At 39.5% G+C, this 23,593-nt stretch overlaps 1 protein-coding gene across 2 annotated transcripts in view; it reads right to left on the bottom strand.

Moving 5' to 3' along the window:
* Positions 1-17,680, bottom strand: part of SLC25A36 (solute carrier family 25 member 36) — a 48,230-nt gene extending 30,550 nt beyond the window's left edge. Inside the window, exon 1 of one of the 2 annotated variants that reach the window (XM_060767906.2) lies at positions 17,537-17,680. In XM_060767906.2, the coding sequence (XP_060623889.2) occupies positions 17,537-17,577 (41 nt within the window). In that variant the 5' untranslated portion in view covers positions 17,578-17,680. Of the gene's footprint in view, positions 1-13,952; positions 14,161-17,536 lie in introns of those variants that run through there. The other variant, XM_060767907.2, reaches the window with a different exon arrangement.
* Positions 17,681-23,593: the final 5,913 nt, after the last annotated feature.

The raw sequence follows: 23,593 nt of genomic DNA on the forward strand, positions 1-23,593 counted from the left end.
TGACATGAAGACAAGCAGTTTATTTTTTAAGGGAGAGATAACATTATGATTGGTGAGCAACAGTGTATAGAACTAGACTAGTTCTAGGTAATTTCCATAAGCAAACACTAAACCACCATTAACTAGGGCACAAGGACAACAATCAGATCTCATCTGGATCACTTTTAATGATACTGACCTAGAAGTATCAATTTACCAACCATTCTATATGGCTTTGCCCCAACACCAAATTAGCACTGTGTAAACCTCCAAGCCTTTAAAATAGATATGAAGTCCATCAATGTGAGTTTCTAGTTTCAGCAGCTTGATTTCCCACTTGTGGAATGACACAATTACCGCAAATAACTTGTGAAGTGAAAGTTCTTTTATCATAGTAGTTGACTTTTAGATGTCTTTCTTAATATCAATTTGCACATCCTATATAGAATATCTTTTTCACTGTACAAATGGAGCTCTGTCTAAAATCTAATTTTCCTTCATTCAGTTTTTTCATATATATTCATATCAAAGAACATGACTTCTTAAGTTTCACAGAATGCTAATCACTGGTGCTCCTGTTCCATTAAATACTGCATCAAAAGAATTCACTTCAGATAAGAAACTGGGTTAATTTGAAACACACATGCAACACCTATTGCCCAACTGCAGTTTTTTACTTCAAGAATAAAGAGCCTTACTTCTTGTGCTGTCCCTAAATAAAGTTCAGTCTTGGTCAGCACATAAAAAGAACTAACAGTGTCTTGTTAAATATATCACCAGTGCCCTTAAAATACGCAATAAATGTTATGTTAGTACAAATTTAACAACAGGTGGGGCAGATAAAACCAGAGTTAAAAAAAAAAGAATGTTCATGATTTCTGTTCAAAATACTTTAAAGTGTTTCCCTTTATTTATCTACTAAACTTGTTATTATAAATGTATGAAGTAAAACAAAACTTTATCAGTCTTTAACAGAAAGCTAGTAACTTCTATCCTTAAAAAATTGAACCTATAGTTAAACAAGTATTTTTATCATATGCAGGGTTTTTAAAAGATGTACTCTGTTACTACACAACACATAAATGCTAATTTACTGTACAGTCACCCCTCTGCATCCTCAGACTCAACCATTCAAAGCTTGAAAATATTCCCTCTCTTACAAAAACATCAGGTCAAATCATACCCAAAATCCAAAAAGGATATGATTATTATGCTACTGTATATACATTATATTTGGTATTCCGGGGGGGGGGGGGGGCGTTCTAGAACCAAATCCTAGCAAGTAAGTACATTATTCTATTTCCCCCCTTCCAAATTCTGAGTAACTTCTGAACTGTGAGAGCTCATTTAAATACACATGCCTATAGGTTTCTCTGCACAACACTGTGAATGCTTTTGGGCTTATTTCATACAAGTGCTGCGAAAAACAGTCATTTTAAATACTCTAGGACTAAGCTTTTCACTTCCAGAGTTATATAAAAACTCTTTCACTCTTCAGGATCACTGAGACTGTTTTCTTGGATGACCTGCACCAAAAATACTTGCTTTCACCCACTAAGAACAAATATTGAAGTATTTGTTGATATTTCGACAGGAGAAGTGAGATCAGAAATGAATTCGTAAACAAGAAGTGCTCCAGCTTTTAGTATTATTTCTGTTTTCAAACAAACTCTGCTTTTCTGAGAACTTAGGTGTTGTGACTCTTAAAATAATTTGAGTCAACACTAACAGTAATCAAACACTAACTGTCTAGCTTTTAGACAATTTTATGTTTTCATCAACCTCAAATGCACTCACCAGAACACCTTGATTACTTGAAGCTTTACATGAATAGCAGTTACACAGTCTCCATTAAAGTAGTCACAGTATGTACTACAGGGTGAGGCAGCATAACTTCCTTTTTCAAAACTTAATAAAACCCATTGTATGAATCAGAATTTATTTATTTTTTTATAATGTAGGCGCATACTTAAAGTTTTGTTTTACGTAGTTTTGAAGATCAAATTAGGTAGGTGACGTTCCCCATTCTCCATTCACTGAGTAAACCAATTTCTGGCGTTTGTCATGACTCTTGCCAGCATAGCAGGGGTTATGTGGGCAATTTCTTCCTGGATGTTAGTCTTCAAATCTTGTAGGGTCCTTGGACGGTTCACATAAACACGGGATTTCAAAAAACCTCACAGAAAAAAAATCAAAAGGGGCCAAATCTGGAGACCGGGCCGGCCACTCCAAATCCGCTCGAAAAGTAGGCCTCAACGGCAAAAGCATGCTCCTCACTGTTCCAACGCATGATGGCAACTGAACTGTGCCAGGACAAAACTTTATACTCCTGCCTCTCGAGTGAGATCACTAGTGCTCCGCTACATCTTTAACTGACTGAATGGTATGCATTTTAAAAAAGGAAGTTATGCTGCCTCACCCTGTATAATGTTAACAGACAGATGTAGGGTTGCAACATTTAACCAACAAATCTGTAGGAATAGTTTATTAAAATATAAGTGACACGAAGATATCCCTAATCTGATACTGCAATTAATACATTAGTTTTAACAGTACTGACCAGAAAGGGCCACGTAATGAGCACAGTATAAAAAGACCTTTCTTATTCAAGATGTTGAGATAATTTCCATGTGCACAGTATCATTTATTTATTTATTTATTTATTTAGTACACTTGTATACCGCTAATATCTCAGCCTAAAACGGCGACTCATTGCGGTTTACAACATTCAAAAACAACAATAATTCCGATTAAAAATATAAAACACATACATATACAATACACAGTATTGGGCCACCAATACAGACCAATGCATCTCTTAATTAAAATCATAATCCAATTTCGTTGTCTATGATTGCCAGTCCTTGATCAAAAACTTCATCGCATCGGATTAGCCGAATGCTTGCTCAAACATCCATATTTTCAGTTTTTTCCGAAATGCCATCAGCGAGGTGGCTGATCTTATCTCTATAGGGAGGGCATGTAAGCTCTGATAAAATACTCTGATAAAATACACATGAAAATTATCTAAACATCAGTTTTGCTTAATTACCATTTATTAGGAAAACCAATTCATAACTATAACCAATTCATCATTAATATTTCTTTAATTGCATAATGTTTCTATGCAAAACTTTAAATGCTTAAACTGGCTATAACGTATTTATAGAATAATCAGGGAATTTGATGAAACGTAGTGCTCAGTTTGTTGAATCAAAAATCATATTTTGTGGTTGCAAATGTGCATGGAGGAAGAAGCATAAGGAAGTCCTATTAACGTCCAGGTAGGATTTTAATTTACAGAATGTATAAGGAGAACCTCCTTTGTATTCACATACGACTTTCCCCGAGACACTGACAATGTGTGGCTATAGTGGTGAAATATCTGGTTTGTAACTTGATTTGATGGGAAATTCTTATACCCAGTCCTATTTATTCAAACTGTAATAGTAGATCACAGGAGTGGGTTGTATAATGCGCCTGAACAATTATTATAGCCAAATGATTACCATACAAGAAACAAAGGCTACTGAAGTTTCCAAGTAAATTATTAGTTATAGTAGCTTACTGAAAGCCCAGATACACATGGTCTTTGCAGTCAGCAACTCAGGAGAAAGCTATACTGCTGCCAAGAATCAGATTTTTACAACATAGTCATATCATTTACAAAAATAATTTCCCTAGTCCTTAACTATCTATTTCTAATTAGGCTCTTATCTACCTACCAGAAACAAAGTCTGAAGTTATTTCCACAGAGACAGCCTTAATGTATATTGGCTCTAGGACTGATTTTACTGCATGTCCCTTCCAGAAAAAATGCACTTGGACTGGCAACCTAAAGTTTTAAAAAACATCACTTCATAATAATACACAAGGACCTGTAGAAAAGGAATGAATGCTTTTTGCAGAAAACAAGGATGCTAAATAAAGGGGGAAAGCATCATAACTAGAGAAAAAAACAGGTTCAAATTCTCCATTCATTCCACCACCAGCTCAAAACCTAACAAATACTCTAGGATTTTTAAAACCCTACTCCTTGGGAGAAATCTGGTTCATAATGAAACAATAGACACTAGGAAGCTAAAGTCTATAACCTTTTGGAGAATTTCAGTGACTAAAACTCCTAAAAACCATGGAAGATGAAGAAGCCTTTCACTTATAGACAGTTCTTCCAATACCTTTTCCAGCTGTAGAATAACCTTTCTGAGATGCTTTAACTAGACCTGTTTAGTTAAAGTGCAGCTTCACCAGAGATTTCCATTACGTTATGAACAGTTTCAATCTATTTTTTTCATTTCTTAGCTGCTCATCTCCAACACAAATTTTGCCTTTTTTTCAGAGAAGTTGCACACAAGCTTACTTTCCCCAAGCTCTTCATGACATTTCCAAAATCAGCTTAAAAACAAACCTGCAAAAACCTATCTTGTTCATAACTTGGGGGATGTCTGTATACTTGGTTAAAATCTGTAAAGTCTTTTAGGGAATGTGCCCAGATTACTTAGAAGCTTCCCAAGTTTTCCAGTTCTGATGGGAGGAAGAAAAGGGGCTTTCTCTCATATCCACCAGTAATCTTCTCTGCTCTTTTCCTTCTGTCTGGGCAAACATATAAGTCTTTGCCTGTTAATTGTTGCAGTTGGGTCTTGAATGAGGGGCCATGATACTTTTATCTTTATTATTATTGCTTTAGTGTTTTAAGAGTACTTTAAATCAATATTTTAATAAGATAGTTTTGAAATGAATTAAATACTTTGAATTGTAAGCTGTTTTAGCTATTTTAACTATATTAATTTGGTCCTAGATTAGGTGAAAAGTATGATGTTTATTTATTTATTTATTTACTTTACTTTACTTATATACCGCTGTTCTCAGCCCGGGGGCGACTCGCAGCGGTGTACAACATAGGAACAGCAAAATTCAAGACAGAGTATAAAAACAATTCACAATCCAGCATTATACAAAAACATCATCATTACTATGAAAACCATTCAGCGTCGTCTCACCATCCAAACCACAATCCAATATCATTTTCCGTTGTTCCGTTCCTATAGTCATTACCAATTATTGCACTTCTTATTCGAACGCCTTCTTGAACAACCAAGTCTTTAATTTCCTGTGGAATATCATCAGGGAAGGTGCCAGTCTAATGTCCACAGGAAGGGTGTTCCACAGCTGAGGAGCCACCACCAAGAAGGCCCTATCTCTCGTCCCCGCCAGCCGTGCTTCTGAAGCAGGCGGGATCGAGAGCAGGGCCTCCCCGGAAGATCTCAAAGTCCTGGTGGGCTCATAGGCCGAGATGCAGTCGGATAGGTATCTTGTGCCGAAACCGTTTAAAAACCCTGATATTTATGAGCAATTAAAAAATACTAATTCCAATGTAAATTTTGAGGGGAAAAAGTATTTACTAGCCAACTTATAGCCATAAAGCTGATATTTCCATGAAAAAAGATCTAACATATATACCTGATAATTTCATCTTTAACAAGGTCTTTTTGCCAATCTACTTGGAATACATTTAAGATGACTAGCCTGTAGTCTCTTATCTTTTGAAGAGTCTACATGTTATTGTTAGGAAGTCAGCAACTTCAGTTTACATCTTTGCAAACCCTAGGATAAACACCACGTAGGCCAAATGATTTGTTTATTGTCTATATGCGAGTAAGGCCTCATTGCTTGTAAAACTACAATAGGATCTCTGTAACTATGGAACTTATATCCATGTTTTCACTTAACTACACCAGAGAATTGTCTCTCTAGAAATATGCTAGGTCCTCAAGATTGATTTTTATGATACATTTACCCGAAAGTTATCGCAGCGTTGTGTTTGGGGACCTAGCAAACTCCTAGACAATATACTTTTCTAAGAATGTCAAGGTCCTCCAGAGAGACTCCATGGTATGCGGAGATAAAAAGTCAGTTACTGAATAGTTTTGGTCATATCCGTGGTTTCTGGTAACTGCAGGCTGGTTAGGAAGATATCCTCCATGAAATCAGGGTCTTACTATACTTGATTCAATTTCTCTGTCTCTTTTCTGAAAATCTAGTTCAGGCAAGGATATCTGCCTGCTCTCTTATGAAGTAACAAGAGTGAGAAAATAATTCATTAAGTCTCTCTAAATGTCATCCTTACTATTGTTTTACCGGACTGTTCCCTGGCTATCCTCACTAGCCAGTTGATGTTTCCAGTATATTTTATCCCCCCTCCTCAACCACCCCACTATTGTTGATGTTACTGTTGCCTGCAATATCATCCTCTAAGCCTCCCTTTGTTCTGCTGGGAGAGTTCAACTCACAAACTGTGAATCATATTTATAATAGTTTTATTAACCAGTATTGAATTTTATCTGGAATTATCCAAATGGTTGAGTTACTGCATTCTTTGTGTTGCTGATCTTTTAAAATTAGAATCAATTGTTATAACTGTTCTCACATTTTGATATGTGGTTTCTATTAAATTAAACACAATCAATTCTGTAACAGGGCAGAAACCTTCAGAATTTTGCACTTTCTAATATTCAAAAAATGACAAGATTTTCAATACATATTAAACAAGAAAGCTTCAATGTAAATAATAATATGCACCCATAACTGAGGAGGCAGAAATAGATAGAACAAGACTGGCAAGCTGTAAGAGGAAAGAAGCCAAAGGGCATTCCTTAGCAGCTGAGTAACAAAAATAGTTAGGATTGATGACCCCAAATTACTTTCACTCTGTTCTTCCTGAATATCATCCAGCTTTGAAGAGTGAGGAATTTGGGGCAAGCTTTCAGCTATTAGTCTAAAACCAAGCTACCCAAGGCCTATTGAGGTATCTTCTGTATAACATGAACTTTGGCCATTTTCAAGGGACCTTGGAGCCGACAACAAAAATTCTAGCTCAGGGCACTTCCACAAGAGAGAGACAAAGGAAAATTACTAGCTCAGAGTCAAGTCACATGCCCCTGATTGTAGGACCACCCCCACACCCTGCGCATTAAGCACACATTCTATTTCATCCACAAAGAAAAATCTACTAATGTAAGAGATATAGACAACTTGGACAAAAACAGTATTTGAAGGGAGGATTTGAAAGAAATAGTTACTCTGTCTGGTTGCCTAAAGCACAACAACAAAAAGCAAAGTGATTGTTACAAAATGGTAAAGGGCCCAATAATTTATAAATAGGAATGTATCTACGAAGGGACCGTAAAATGAAATATCCAATGAAAACTTGTGAGAATAGGAGTCTCATAATGTACTAAAAAAGGATTTCAATCTAAGAAAAATCCCAATGCATTCCAGCAGGAAATATATGCACATTCTTCATCAAGTGAAAACAACTGAAAAATTAACTTGCATTTTCCTAAAAAAAAAAAAAAAAAAGCTTCAAGTTGATTTTCAAATTACAGTAACTCTACTGAAAGTCATGCCAAAATATTCTGATCAAAATCTATTGGAATATTTCTGGGAAAGAAATTGTTTTGTATACGCTTCATGACTATATCTTTTTTTTACTGCTATGAAGAGAGCTTGGAATAAAGAGCATTTTAATCTTTTCAATTTGGAAGGAACCAGTGAATGCTAATGCCAATTTTATTTTGAGTATAGTCACCCTTATGGTGGCACAACAGAAAATTACATCTTTAAAAACTTTCAGGGCCTTGCAAAACCCTATTTTAATAAGAAAAAAAACCTTTGAGCTGTTGTTCAGTAAATTTAAATATGGAGAGAATAAAAAAAAACCTGTCTATATCTACGTAAAACCCTATTTTCTAGGCAAATTATCTCTAGGCAAAAGGTTAAGTAAATTACTTAGGCTGCAAACTTGTACCCCCCTCACATACACTGAATTCAAGAGGACTTACACCTGAGTAAACATGTACAGGACTACACTGCCATATAAAACCCAGATTATGTGCTTTGAACTGGATTATATGGCAGTGGAGATTCATATAATCCAGTTCAAAGCAGATGTGGATTATCTGATTTGATAATTTGGATTATATGCAGGGCCGCAGCCAGAGGGCGGAGTTAAGGGTTCTAATTCCCCCCCCCCGCCCCCCGCAACCCGATTTACTCAAGAATTTTAACTGGTTAACCAAGTTATGAGTAAACCAGGTATCTTTTTTATCCTGACACATTTCAGGGTAGGGTTGAACTTTTAGACCCCCCGCCCGGGGCTATGGCTCTGATTATATAGCAGTGTCCCAGTGATTTCCTCTAGCAATCTGGCAATTTGAACCCTGGTCTACAACACTCAACCATAGCCTAACATTTAATCCATGACACCAGTCTGGGTCTATTAACAAACCCTTGATGCATTTTATAATCTCTTGCACATAAAATTCAAGTGATAGTGTAAATAGCACTTAGTATGCAGAGAATCAATGTTATTTATCTATTCAAGTAGTCACCAAGGGCCCTTCCACACTGCCCTATATCCCAGAATATCAAGGCAGAAAATCCCACAATATCTGCTTTGAACTGGATTATCTGAGTCCACACTCAAATAATGTGGGATTTTCTTCCTTGATATTCTGGGACATAGGGCTGTGTGGAAGGATCCCAAATTACAAACAAGATAGGTTCTGTAGGCTTGTTCTTCAGTTGAATGTGTTTGTAAGTTGCAACAGGTACATTTTTAAAGTGTAACTTCAGTGAAATATAGATAGTAAAGGGATAGGGCAACACCCCTTATGGAGTTTGATTTGCTATCTGTGTCCCTGTTCAGAAGATTTCATCTACACTTCTGTCCCTGTGATAATTGGATTTTGAAAAAAATGGCTTGTTGTGAAAACAAGGATTGGTGAGAAAGTTTACGAAAGGGAGATTCTCTCACTTCCTGTTGTCTCACCTCCATTCTTAAATACGAGACATTTGTAAGTCATATGTCTGTAATTCGGGGAATGCCTGTGTAAACACACAACACTGACTCTCATATACAAATGTAGGGTACCCCCCCCCCCACACACACACACACACACCCACAAAACAAATGTATACACTCATAACACTTTGGGATCCTTGATTTTTAAAATATATTTATTTTAGCCATTTCCCCACACAATGGATACATTTCCCCAAAACGTAACCAGCCTTAACAGGAGCAAATATTTCAAGATTAGTGAAATGTTGTGAAATCACAAGTGAAACTTTATGGTAGTTTACAACTCTGCTTTGACAAAGTACAATTTATTGCTGCATGGGGGTGTGACCCTGAACTGCTTTCATAAAATTACAAGTTAGAATTAATAGAATTAAATCATTATTATAACATTTATTCTTCAACATTAATGAATTTACTGAGCCTCTAAAGAATCACCAAAGCTACTGTCAGGGTGAAAACATTTTGGGACCCCTGTGCACCCTGTTTAGAGCAGCCGCTGCCAAACTTTTTCAGCCATGGAACCTTCAGGAGACATTTATCTTCTGTGGAACCCTAACTCTATCCCTGATTTGTGTAATCAAAATATATGTTCTGGAACATTTTACACTAATTCAAATACAATTCTTACTTTCCTATATAATCTTACCATCACTCAGTGTTTGAACTTTTATTAGCAAGCCACCCCCTTGCCTGCACCCCTGGACCAAATGGACTGGTCTGGGCTAAATAGACTGTACTTGCTGGAAGCTTTATCTTTCATCAGCCCCTTGGGCATTCCTTGAGGACAATTGGGTGTGGGGTGGATTGGACTAAGTTTAGGTGGGGATGGGTGGTGTGTGACAATGTTTTGAGGGTGTTGAGCTGTTATTTATCAGGTTTTTTGGTCATTTAAGCCACTGGACTCTAAGACCTGTAATCATGCTTCAATGCAATGTAAGTTTGATATATTTGAAAAGTTTTAATATGTTTTAATCATTTGAAATGTGTTTTTTTACAGTTTTATGATATTGTATTCTACTGATATTGTTATTATCTGAATCTGGAATTGAATTATAGCCATAGTTTGTAAGCTGCCATGAGTCCCCCATGCAGGGTGAGAAGGGCGGGGTATAAGTACAGTAAATAATAATAATAATAATAATAATAATAATAATGTCCACTTATGGCATAAATGTTACTTTGGATGTTTTATAAATAAAAATCCCATGGCAAATAAAATGTTGAAATATGAAGCCAAATAACTACATTCCCGATAGCAATAAATGTAGTATAAATGAAATAATTGGCCTTTTGTGATTTAAATTTTAAATCCTTTTAAAATTTGCTTTCTAAGATTTTTTGCAGAATGCCTATGCTTTTGTGGAACACTAGAGTTCCACAGTACAATTTGGAAAATGCCGGTTTAGAGTACATGTTGAGTATCCCTTTTCTGGAATGTTGAAATCCAAAATCTGAAATTATCCACACGAGTTGCTAAGATAGTGACACCTTTGCTTTCTGACAGTACAATATACACAAACTTTGTTTCATACACAAAATCATTAAAATATGTTGTATTAAATTACCTTCAAGTTATGTGTATAACACGTATGTTACATGAAAGTTGTGTTTAGACCTGGGTTCCATTTCCAAGATATCTCATTAAAAGAAAAAAAAAATCCAAAACACTTCTGCTCCCAAGCATTTCAGCTAAATGATACTCGGCCTGTACGCTATATGTTTCCAGTATGCAAAACCCCTGAGAAGGAATCAACTATCTGCAGAATTTATAGAGTTGCTGGGTTCTGTGTGTAGCTATACAGCAAGTTTTTTTTATATGCATAAAATATTTCCTTAATGTTGTTTTACGAATATAAAAACTGTAAATAATAAAATATTACATATAAAAACATTTTTGGGACACCTTGTATGTGTTTGTGTCAGAATTTGAAACACAATTAAAGATCTATATCTTCTGGCAGACATATCAGTCAATTTCAAACTATTATATTAATGTATTGTCAACTCTATCTCACTTAATGTATGCTTTTTAAATGATTTTGTGTCTTTATTTCAGTATTTGAGGTATTTTAACTACGGGTGCATCTACACTATAGAATTAATGCAGTTCGACAAGACTTTAATTGTCAGGGCTCAATGCTGCAGAATCCCGGGAATTGTAGTTTGGTGAACCACTTGCTTCAGATAATGTGGTACCCTATAAGAACCCAGAATGCATCTACACTTTAGAATTAATACGATTTTGAAACCACTTTATAGTCATGGCTCAATTCTATAGAATTGTGGAAATTGGAGTTTTACAGCCGCCTCTGCCAAAGAGTGCTGAAGCCATACCACTGTGCCATGGCAAGTAACTTGGTATCAAACTGCAGTCATTGTACAGTGTAGATGCATCTTATGTTTTAGTTCATCTTGAATCTTGAGAGATAATGACAATGATGTTATTGCATACGCACACAGAGATGCCATTATTATTATTATTATTATTATTATGCACAGCGACAGACAGACAAGAAAATGTACTCAGTGGGAATTTGGGAGAAAGGTTATCTAGTTCTTAACTCTTAATTGCAATTGTATTTTAACATTTAATGACAGAAAGATTTAATTGGTTTTTTATACACACACATTGATATTTACATGCTTAATTTGTATCATGTATCACATTCACTGTTAGTTCCTATGTCAGGGGAAAGGCAGAATAAAAATATAACTAGTAACAATAAATAAAATAGAGGGTAAATTAAAACGGTAAAGGTTTCCCCTTGACGTTAAGTCTAGTCATGTCCGACTCTGGGGGGTGGTGCTCATCTCCCATTTCTAAGCCAAAGAGCCAGCACTTCCCATAGATACTTCCAAAGTCATGTGGCTGGCGTGATTGCATGGAGTGCCGTTACCTTCCCACTGAAGCAGTACCTATTGATCTACTCACATTTGTATGTTTTCAAACTGCTAGGTTGGCAGAAGCTGGCATGAACAGAGGGAGCTCCCCCTGCTCCCCAGATTCAAACCACCGACCTTTCGGTCAGCAAGTTCAGCATCTCAGCAGTTTAACCCACTGTGTCACCAGGGGGCCCAAATTAGAGATTTTAAAGGGAAGAAAGAGCATGAGAAAGAATACACCAGAAATAGCATTATTATCATTGTGTAATATTATATCCTTACAAGAAATGAAGGAATTACTTTCCAACCTATTAACAGCAGCAAGACTAATAATTGCAAAAAAGTAATGAAGAGATAAAAGCAAAATTCAATTGGAAGAATGGTATAGAATGTAGGTATAGAACGTTGTGAACCAAGAGGGGTGTTTAATCATATAATATGGGAATGTGATCAAGTGCAAGAATACTGGAAAATGATTGAAGAAGAAATCAATAGAATGTTAAATTTACAAACAGTAATCTATATAAATAAAAATGTAATGTTCGTTTGTGGGATTAACAGAACTCAAAAACCACTGGGGGAATTGACACCAAATTTGGACACAAGACACCTAACAACCCAATATATGTCCTTCAGTCAAAAAAAAAATTGATTTTGTCATTTGGGAGTTGTCGTTGCTGGGATTTATAGTTCACCTACAATCAAAGAGCACTCTGAACCCCACCAACAATGGAATTGAACCAAACTTGGCACACAGAACTCCCATGACCAACAGAAAATACTGGAAGGGTTTGGTGGGCAGTGTCCTTTGGTTTTGGAGTTGTAGTTCACCTACATCCAGAGAGCACTGTGCACTCAAACAATGATGGATCTGTACCAAACTCTACACGAATACTCAATATGCCCAAATGTGAACACTGGTGGAGTTTGGGGAAAACAGAATCTTGACATTTGGGAGTTGTAGTTGCTGGGATTTATAGTTCACCTATAATCACAGCATTCTGAACCCCACCAACAATAGAAGTGGGCCAAACCTTCCACACAGAACCCCCATGTGGGCCACAGCAACGCTTGGCAGGGGACGGCTAGTGGTTAATAGAAATGTACTACATGCACGGATAACAGGAGTGAAGAATACGCAAAAGGAAAAATTGGTTGACAAATTAATAACTTGCGTACACATTGTTTTAATGAGGGTTTGTAAAGATAAAACAAAATGGACACTGACTAATTGGTATAACTGTATAGTTAATACATTAAATGTGGAAATAACCAATTGTAAATGGAATAATATAGCTAAAATTGAATTACTAAGAGGATGTGGGAACCAGTTAGGAATTATTTAGAAAATGTGCTAAGATGTGGAATAGAAAAATTAAGACTGAGACTGATATTTCAAATGTAACTTCTGTAGTTTGGTGTAGAAATTGCATGTAGAAGGAGGGGAGGGTGGGAGCAGGGGAAAAAAAAATAAAACCATTTTTAAAAAGGTATAGAACGTAGGAATTGTGGGAGTTGAAGTCCAAAATCATAGACTCATAGAATCAAAGAGTTGGAAGAGACCTCATGGGCCATCCAGTCCAACCCCCTGCCAAGAAGCAGGAATACTGCATTCAAATCACCCCTGACAGATGGCCATCCAACCTCTGTTTAAAAGCTTCTGAAGAAGGAGCCTCCACCACACTCCGGGGCAGAGAGTTCCACTGCTGAACGGTTCTCACAGTCAGGAAGTTTTTCCTCATGTTCAGATGGAATCTCCTCTCTTGTAGTTTGAAGCCATTGTTCCGCGTCCTAGTCTCCAAGGAAGCAGAAAACAAGCTTGCTCCCTCCTCCCTGTGGCTTCCTCTCACATATTTATACATGGCTATCATATCCCCTCTCAGCCTTCTCTTCTTCAGGCTAAACATGCCCAGCTCCTTAAGCCGCTCCTCATAGGGCTTGTTCTCCAGACCCTTTATCATTTTAGTCGCTCTCCTCTGTACACATTCCAGCTTGTCAATACCTCTTTTGAATTGTGGTGCCCAGAACTGGACACAATATCCCAGGTGTGGTCTAACCAAAGCGGAACAGAGGGGTAGCATTATTCCGCTTTGGTTAGACCACACCTGGGATATTGTGTCCAAAATACCTGGAGGGCTGAAGTTTGCCCATGCCTGGTTGAAACAGAAAGGGAAAAAGCATGAGAGACAGAGAGAGAAAAGGACAACCACAGCTATTTTCCACTCACCCTCCAGCAAAAAGGTGCACACAAGTGTCCTTCTGGTTCATCCTCTCATTCTCCAAAGGCAGGCTCTCTTCCTAACGTCTCCTTCCCCTCAGAAAGAGTGTGAGGTTATTTCCCCCTCTTGCTTAAGGAAGGTTCCCTTCCCATTCCTTCTCCCAAACTATTTCTCCCTCAAGAGACACCCAAGCTGCTGCTTCCTCTGCTTCCTCCTCCTCCTCCTCCTCCTCCTCCTCCTCCTCCTTCCTCAGTGACAAGAGGGCAACTGAGGCGTCCTCCACTGAGGCCTTCTTCTCCCCCTTCTCAAGGCGAAACGCGGCCCAAGATAAACAGAGGCCGCGATTGGCTGGAGCGGGGCTGTGACGTCGCCGGCGCGAGGCTTATCAGGCTCCGAGCACGTGACCGCGAGTAACGCAGGGACGCATCAATGGAAGCCAGAGGGAGGGAGGGAGAGAAGAGAAGAGAGGAAGAGAAAGGCCTTGCAAAAGGATTGCAATCATTAAACTGCACGAATTCTGCAGTGTAGATGCAGCCTCAGAGGCAAGCTGCCTTATCTGGAAAGAGAGTTGAGTTTTATCTCTCCACCTTTGCCTCTTGAGGCTGGAATTTGCCACTTTTTTTCCCTGCCTGGAAATAAAAACAAAAAAAGGGAAAGCAGCTCAAAAGATTGAGCAACCCTCTTCCCTCCAGCTCTCGCCCTCACTTGGCTTTTTTTACTTCCTCACACTAGAGAATGAATCCACTTTAAATCCGGTTTCTGCCTCCTGCAGAATTCTGGGGTTTTGTTTTACATTAAGATGTTGAATCATTGGTTGCCATTAAATAACAAAAGTTATCTAATAGTTCTCCTCTTAATAATACAGTTATTTATTAATAATACAGTTATTGTCTATTATCAGCATATCTGTAATATATTTTTCCCATTCTTCTAAAGGAGGTATCTCTGGGGTTTTCCAATATTTGGCATATACTATTCAAGGTAAAAGTGTATATAGAGGTGGGCTCAAAGCCAACCTTAAAAACTCTGGCATAGACACTGAGAACTGGGAAGCCCTGGCCCTTGACCGCTCCAGCTGGAGGTCAGCTGTGACCAGCAGTGCTGCAGAATTCGAGGAGGCACGAGTGGAGGGTGAAAGAGATAAACGTGCCAGGAGGAAAGCGTGTCAAGCCAACCCCGACCGGGACTGCCTTCCACCTGGAAACCAATGCCTTTACTGTGGGAGAAGATGCGGGTCAAGAATAGGGCTCCACAGCCACCTACAAACCCACAAAAATACTCATCAAGGAAGACCATCTTACTCGTCCAACGAGGGATCACCTAAGTAAGTATATAGAGGATCCTATATAAGATTGTCTTCTGCCAACCTAGCAGTTCAAAAACATGCAAATGCAAGTAGATAAATAGGTACTGCTCCGGCGAGAAGGTAATGGCGCTCCTTGCAGTCATGCTGGCCACATCACCTAGGTGTCTATGGACAGCACCGGGATTGTGGCGCAGCTGGCTGAGTGTCAGCTGCATTAAGATCACTCTGACCAAAAGGTCATGAGTTTGAAGCCAGCCCGGGTTGGAGTCGGTTTCCAACCAATTGTGTGTAGCCTGTTGTCGACCTTTGCAACCTGAAAGACAGTTGCATCTGTCAAGTAGGAAAATAAGGTACCACCTTAAAGTGTGGGGAGGCTAAATTAACTGATTTGTGAGGCCATAAAGAAGACTCCAGCAAAGCATTCCAGCGGGGAAGCATGCGGGGAATGCGGAAGTGCTTCATCAGCATCGCAGATGGACGGTTAAAGCGACAGCTTCCCTGGCGGCCAGAAAAAGTTAAATAGCCTCTGTGTATGTCTGTATATGTTGTATGTTAAAATTGGCATTGAATGTTTGCCACATATGTGTACACTGTAATCCGCCCTGAGTCCCCTGTGGGGTGAGAAAGGAGGAATATAAAAGCTGTAAATAAATAAAAATAAATAAATAAATAAATGCCGTCTCTTCGGCTTAGAAATGGAGGTGAGCACCAACCCCCAGAGTCAGACACAACTTAATGTCAGGGGAAAACCTTTACCTTTATATAAGATTGTAGACAAGGAGGAAGTGGGTGTAAAGTAAGAGTGTGTGATATTTTTATATGTATTATTTAGATAGTAGACTGTGACCCCTTAAAGGAAACATAAGGTTAAAGGGAAAGGTTTTCCCCTGACATTAAGTCCAATCATGTCTGACTCTGGGTGTGGTGCTCATCTCCATTTATAAGCCGAACAGCTGGAATTGTCCATAGACACCTCCAAGGCCATGTGTCCAGCATGACTGCATGGAGCGCTGTAAAGGAAATATAGTATCAGATAAATGATTTTAGAAGATTGATAGAAAGTATTGCACTGTGTGCAACAAACACTTGCAAATGTATGTCTACTTCAATAAAAAAAGAATTATGGGGTTTGTAGTTTAGGAAGGAGCCTTGAACACTAAACTACAAACCCCAGAAGTCTGCAGGAGGCAAAAATCAGATTTAAAGTGGATTCATTCTCTAGTGTGATGAGATTTTGAGTCTTAATAAGCCATAACTGCATCTACACGGGAGAATTAAGGCAGTTTGAAACCACTATGGCCCAGAAGTTGCACTTTTTCCAAGGCCTTTTATAGACTTCTCTGCCCAAGAATGCTGGTGCCTCACCAAACTACAGCTGTGTCTACACTGCTATATAATCCAGTTTCTGAATGCGGATTAAACTGGACTATATGACTACATATTGCCATATAATCTTGATTTAATGCTTCTAATCTGCATTTTGTGTAAATGGGGCCTATAACTTCGCAGCGTTCCATAGCACTGAGTTACAAGTGGTGTCAAACTGCGCTAATTCTACAGTGTAGACGCACACTCTATATCCGAAAGCAAAGGCAGTTTGACCTAAGAGTTGCACTTTTTGCAAGGCCTTTTATAGACTTCTCTGCCCAAGAATCCTAGCGCCTAGTTGTGTCAAACTGCGTTAATTCTACAGTGTAGATGCACACTCTGTATGTCCAAAAGTAAAGGCAGTTTGATACCACTTTGGCCTAGGAATTGCACTTTTTGCAAGGCCTTTTATAGACTTCTCTGCCCAAGAATGCTGGTAGGTGCCTCACCCAACTACGACTGCTATATAATCCAGTTTCTGAATGCGGATTAAATGCTTTGAACTGGATTATATGACTATACACTGCCATGCAATCTCGGTTTAATGCTCCTAATCTGCTCCTATTCTGTGTAAATGGGGCCTATAAATTCGCAGCGTTCCATAGCAGAGTTACAAGTGGTGTCAAACTGCGTTAAGCCTACACTGTAGATGCACTCTGTCCAAAAAGGAACACGCCCAAACTCCGGGAGCCATTTGCACGGAAGCTAAGACAACAAAGGTTTCTTCTCCTTCCTAGGATCAAGATGCTGCAACTCGGCTCCTCCAGATCTGCTCCTAACGCGCTTCAATGCCTGATGGGCCTTGGTGGTGCGGACGCAGAGTGAGCCCTCTCCCCTCCCTCTCTCCCCAAAGCGATTGCAAGGATTCACACGTTCATTTCCCCCCGATCCCACCAGCCCCTCGAAGGGAGAACCTACCCTCCAGCAAACAGATGCACCAAGGTGTCTCTCTGGCTCATTCTCTCTCATTCTTGTCCCCAGCAGAAGAAAGCAAGAGGACGCTTCCTTGGCTCCGCTGAGGCTTAATGGCGCAGCACTGCCGGGAGAGGCGCCGCGGGCGACACCTAGTGGCCAAGGAGGCACACGGCACAGGGCCATGTAAAATGTGCAAATGGAGGCCGCCCCATAGAATCCTAGAATCATAGAGTTGGAAGAGACCTCATTGGCCATCCAGTCCAACCCCCTGCCATGAAGCAGGAAAATTGCATTCAAAGCACCCCCGACAGATGGCCATCCAGCCTCTGTTTAAAAGCTTCCAAAGAAGGAGCCTCCACCACACCCTGGGGCAGAGAGTTCCACTGCTGAACAGCTTTTACAGTCAGGAAGTTTTTCCTAATGTTCAGATGGAATCTCCTTTCCTTGTAGTTTGAAGCCATTGTTCCATTGCGTCCTAGTCTCCAGGGCAGCATAAAACAAGCTTGCTCCCTCCTCCCTATGACTTCCTCTCGTGTATTTATATATGGCTATCATGTCTCCTCTCAGCCTTCTCTTCTGAAGGCTAAACATGCCCAGCTCTTTAAGCCGCTCCTCATAGGGCTTGTTCTCCCGACCCTTGATCATTTTAGTCACCCTCATCTGGACACATTCCAGCTTATCAACATCTACCTTCAATTGTGGTGCCCAGAATTGGACACAATATTCCAGGTGTGGTTTAACCAAAGCAGAATAGAGGGGTAGCATTACTTCCCTGGATCTCTAGACAATATACGCCTATTGATGCAGGCCAAAATCCCATTGGCTTTTTTTGCCACCGCATCACATTGTTGGCTCATGTTTACCTTGGCCTCAGTGGAGTATCTTGCATTTGTCACTGTTGAACTTCATTTTGTTAGCAGCAGCAAAAAAAAGAAGGGGGGGGGTGTCACACTTTTTGTTCCTTTTTGGCCAACGTGCCCAAACACGCCTTATTTCCCTCTACCTTTGGGGCACAAAGAGAGGCCCCATAATTTACTGCCACACAATGCACTTTGAAACTGCATTGAACTGCATTATATTGTCTACACAAGGCATGGGCCAACTTTGGTCCTCCGGGTGTTTTGGACTTCAACTCCCACAATTCCTAACAGCCCATGCCTGATCTAGAATCACAAAGTCGTGTCAAACTGTATTAATTTCACAGTGTAGATGCACCTGGAGTTGTAGTTTTACTGTGCAATCTTGGAGTTTGCAACATCCAATGAAAACTTGGGATTTGTATAAATTGCATATAATTCCTCGTGGGCCTCACTAAATTGCAAATGCACAGGGTGTTGTCATGGCAGTTAGAAGTGGAATTTTATAGTGCGATTGCAGGGTAGAGTGGGAAAGTTATCTTTGTCTCTGTTGCCCTCTCCATAAATATCTCATTTTCTCCAATCCAAAAGTACTTTCCCTTCTGGTATCCTATTTTCCAAACGTGTTGAGCAGCTCAACTCCTTTCTCTAACCTTTCTATTTAGGGAGCTGGGTATGCTTAACTTGGAGAAGACGAGGTCGAAAGGGAGCATGTTTAAATATTTGAAGTGATGTCACATTGAAGAAGGGGCAGGCTTGCTTTCTGCTGCTCTAGAGAGCAATGGATTCAAATTACAGGAAAAGAAATGCCACTAAAACGTTAGGAAGAACTTCCTGGCAGTAACAGCTGTTTAACAGTGGAGTACATTGCCTCAGAGTCCTCTTCTCCAAAGCTGGATTCTGGATTGCCATCTGTCGGCAGGCCCGTAGCCAGGATTTTTGATTCAGGGGGGGGGGGGAGTTTAGTTCGGGGGGGAGCTGAGTCTGAGTGAAAGAGGGTCTACCCTAGGAAACCTTTTGTATTGTTACCCCAATACCCCCATGCATATGGGATATATTGAGCATGGTGATCAGATCATGATATGAATAAACATAACAGTTTAAATAATGTACCAGTAAGGTCTTCTTGCGGACCATCATGAGAATTTCGGGGGGGGGGGGCTCAAGCCCCCCCAAGCCCTGTCTACATGCCTGTCTGTCGGGAGTGCTTTAATTGTGTGCTCCTGCATGGCAGAATGGGGTTTGATTAGATAGCTCATGAGGTCTCGTCCACCTCTATGATTCTTCAACTATTAGAAGCTGAAAGGCAGCTGGGCACGGCTTCCCTTTGCAGCTGCTGCTGTTACTCCTCCCTTAAGCCAAAGGCAACTCAGATGTGTGTTATGTCGCAACAGCTCTAGAGAAAGCAGCCAGCTCCAGAGGCCTTCAACTGCGAGGAATAAGGAAGTGTCTTCTGGGATTATGCCACCCCACCTTTGAGTCTGCTCTTGCCTTCGTCCCTGATCAGGCCTTTTTCACGTGGACTGAGGACGTGGAGCACATCCAGAAAGATCCTTATGAATGGCAAGCTTCACATGGTTCCCCTAAGGAAGCAGGAGATCAGAGACCAGAAACAAAACGATGAAACCCCGAAGGGTCCATAACTTCATCTCCTTATAGGAATTTTCTGCAACATTTTTTAAAAGCAAATATTCCAACTGCATAAATTTCTTATGCTAATGTTTCTCAAGCTGCCTGATATGGAGGAAAGCCAGCCCCCCCTCCCCCGCCCAATGTGCCAGAGTTGTTATGATACATGCCTTCAAGTGATTTATAGCAAACCTATCACAGAATTTCTTTGGCAGGATTTCTTCAGAAGGGGTTTGTCTTTGCCTTCCTCTGAGGCCGAGAGAGTGCGACTTCTCCTAAGCGACACAGTGGGTTTCAGTGCCATGCAAGCATTCAAATCCTGGCTTCCACAGTTGTAGACCACTACACCATGTTTGGTTTCTTACATGCCAGAGATTGATACTATATTTATGCCAATTGGTTGCATTTTTTTTCTTTTCCAAGGACCAGCAGTTAATGGCTTTGGAGTCACCACTACTCCAGGGAAAACTATTTTGAACAGCACTTTTTATAGGACAACTCACAAGAAGAAAGAAGAAAGAAAGAACAGCGGAACATTACTCTTATGTTTGCACTCTGTATCAGTGGCAGGTTCTCCACTGTAGTTGTTATTTTTGTTGTTATGTCAATATGATTGTTGTTATATGTCAAGATGATCCTAACTAATGACAATCATATCCTGGTGTTTTCTTGGCAAGATTTGTTCCGAGGACATTTATTACTATTACTTGTAGACAGCCTTATTTCTACATATTCATCAGACCTGATCACACAGTATAAGGGATTTTAAAGGTGTTTAGGAAGAAAGATTTTGTCTACTACTGTATATAGCTACAATTAATTTATAAACTGCACATTTTGTATCCATCTGTTCACTAAAAAATAATGAACACCCAGTCTGTAATTCAAACATCCGGAGAAAGAAGCTTTTGGGGGAAAACACTGTTTCAAGGTGTATTTCATCCCTCTGCTCTCAAAATTTGTTTTTCTTGAGGAGCTTTTTATTTCATGGAAAATAGTATAGCAGAGCCAGAACTCACAGAGTCAAAACCCAAGGACTGTTTAATTAGCAAGGATGATGTCAGTTTAATTTACCTATTCCTTTTCAGTTCAACTTTAATCTCCGTAGTAATAGAGCAGAAATAGAATACCAGCAATGATGCATTGTTATATGGCATCCTTGTTGTGGTTCAAAGTACTGAAGACTAGCTTGCTCTTGTGTCAGCAAGATTCATGTGGTTTTCTGAATATTGTTTTTGTTTTTTTCTGTTCTGGATCAGTCCAGCTACTTGCACTTTTTGGATTCTCTGTGGGATGTTGCTCATAGAAACTGTCTTGCTAAGGGTCCCTACTTCAAAATGTGCCACTACAGCACACATTTTACAGGTGGAAACAATAGCTTTCTGTTTTGACTGGGGGGGGGGTGTCATTTGCCAAAGGCTTTTTCACCTCCAGGGTGGTCTAGAACAGTGGCCAAAACACCTCCTAACACACAGGTGGAGAACCACTGGTCCAGAGGTTTGAAGGTTGGACTACACTCTGGAAACCACAGTTCAAATCTCTGCTCATCTATGGAAACCCAGTGGTGACCTTGGGCAATTTACTCTCTCAGCCTTGGAGGAAGCCAAAGATACCCCTTCCCAACAAATCTTTCAAAGAAAACACCATACTAAGTTAGCTTCTGAATTACCATAAGTTGGAAATAGCTTGAAGGCTCACAAACAGCTTTGCCTAATCTCTTTAAGACTGGAACTTCCACTTTCTTATGCAAAGGCTGTACTCTTCCACTGGCTTACGGTTTTTCTTCTGAGAACCTCTGGTCAATCACATTTCTCGAGGCTGTGTTCAGCTTTATATATTGTGAATGGTATTAAGTGTTGCAGTTACAGTTCTTTATTTTAGGAAAGAATTTTAGGAAGCTGTGTATTTTTCCTACTCGTCAAAGAGGCATAAAATCCAGGTTCTTAGCTTTATGACTGGCTGCCCCTACTCAGCAACAGTATATTTCAAGGGTAGGGTTTTTTGAAATGTGGAAAATGAACTAACATGGTTTATTGGTTTGAATGCTGGACAACGACTTTGGAAGACCATGATCTAAACTTACAATTGAATCATGGAAACCCATTGAAAGGAAATTACACAGTCCTAGTCTTTAGACTTTGAGGAAGGCAAAGGAATAAACCTTGCCAAGAAAACCCTATGGTAAGATCACCATACGTTGGAGTGAACTTAAAGGCACCTGAAACTGCAAGTTTTAAAAGGAGGAAGCAGAGGGGCTAAATAAAGTCTTTGAGATATCTCAAAAATAATGTGGAGATCATTAGCAAGAGAATCTAGACTTTTCAACCAAAGCCACAAACATTTTAGAAATAGAAAAGGAGAATCACAACTGTTTTGATAAATCATCAACTGACAATACCTCACTCATTCTTAGATGCTTAGATAAAATCTGAATGATTCCCCAAAACTACAATCAGTAAGACCTGGTAGAGCCTGTAAAACCCAAAAGAGGAGGAGATGATGGGGGGGAGGGGGGGAGGAGGGTGCATTATGCTTTTTAATGTATTGAGGAACTTATGGCCTTTCTAGTTTTGTTTTAGCCTCTAACCCCCATCTCCATGCCAGAATATCCAATGGTGAGGGATGATGGTATCTGTCCTCCAAAAACATGTTTGAAGGTACAACATGTTCAGTCATTAGAGTTGTGGGAAGACAATGCAGGTAAGAATTGCATGCCCTCCAACATTTTACAGCTGAGAACAGAACATGTGAGGCCAAGGAATATCATAATCTTGTCAAGATGACAAAAGTATTCAATGAGAAAGAACACAAAAATAAGGGGATGCTTCTGGAGTATTCTTTTGCCTGAGCTTCCTGAAAAGGGCAAAATTCTACTACGTCCTCTTTTCTTTTGGTCTTCTATTTCAAGTCATTGCATTCTATGCTATTTTTTCATAAAACGCAAAGTAAAATGTCAGTGTCTTTCTACATGTAGTGTGCAACATGTAATTTGTTGTCCTTAATCTCTTAGAAGAAGCACCCTAAAACTTACTGATCAAAATTCACCTTTGTCCTCTCTAAACAGTGTGTTCATTCCTCTTTGCAAATGATTTTACTTCTGTTTCTCCATGTGAGCACAAGCAGTAACCAATTACAGAGTCTGAACAAGACTGATTGTTGGCATTGCATGTGCCTCAAATATCTCTTTAATAGGTTTCACATGTTTCAAGTGCAGCTTTGTGCCCAATATAGCAAAACCCTAAGCAGTATACTATAATATCATGTGATATCCCTTCTGTTTCTCGTGAACTTTATTTCAGCTAATTTAGAGAAGACCTGAATCAATGCAAATTGTTCTGTTCTTCTTCAGACTAATTCTCTTGATTAGTACCATATATATGCTACTTGTGTCTCAGTTGACCCCATATATAAGTGGATGGAAAGTTTAGGGCCAACATTTTGGATTTTGACATGACCCATGGATAGGTTGAGGGTTGTTCCATGTACAGGACAAAGTGCCATCACCGTCTCAGTGGGTTGCCTTTCACTATTCCACTCAAAGAGTGGGATGTTTCCTTTTTAAAAATAAAAGTCA

This window comes from Anolis sagrei, chromosome 3, assembly GCF_037176765.1.
Source record: "Anolis sagrei isolate rAnoSag1 chromosome 3, rAnoSag1.mat, whole genome shotgun sequence".
Taxonomy (NCBI): domain Eukaryota; kingdom Metazoa; phylum Chordata; class Lepidosauria; order Squamata; family Dactyloidae; genus Anolis; species Anolis sagrei.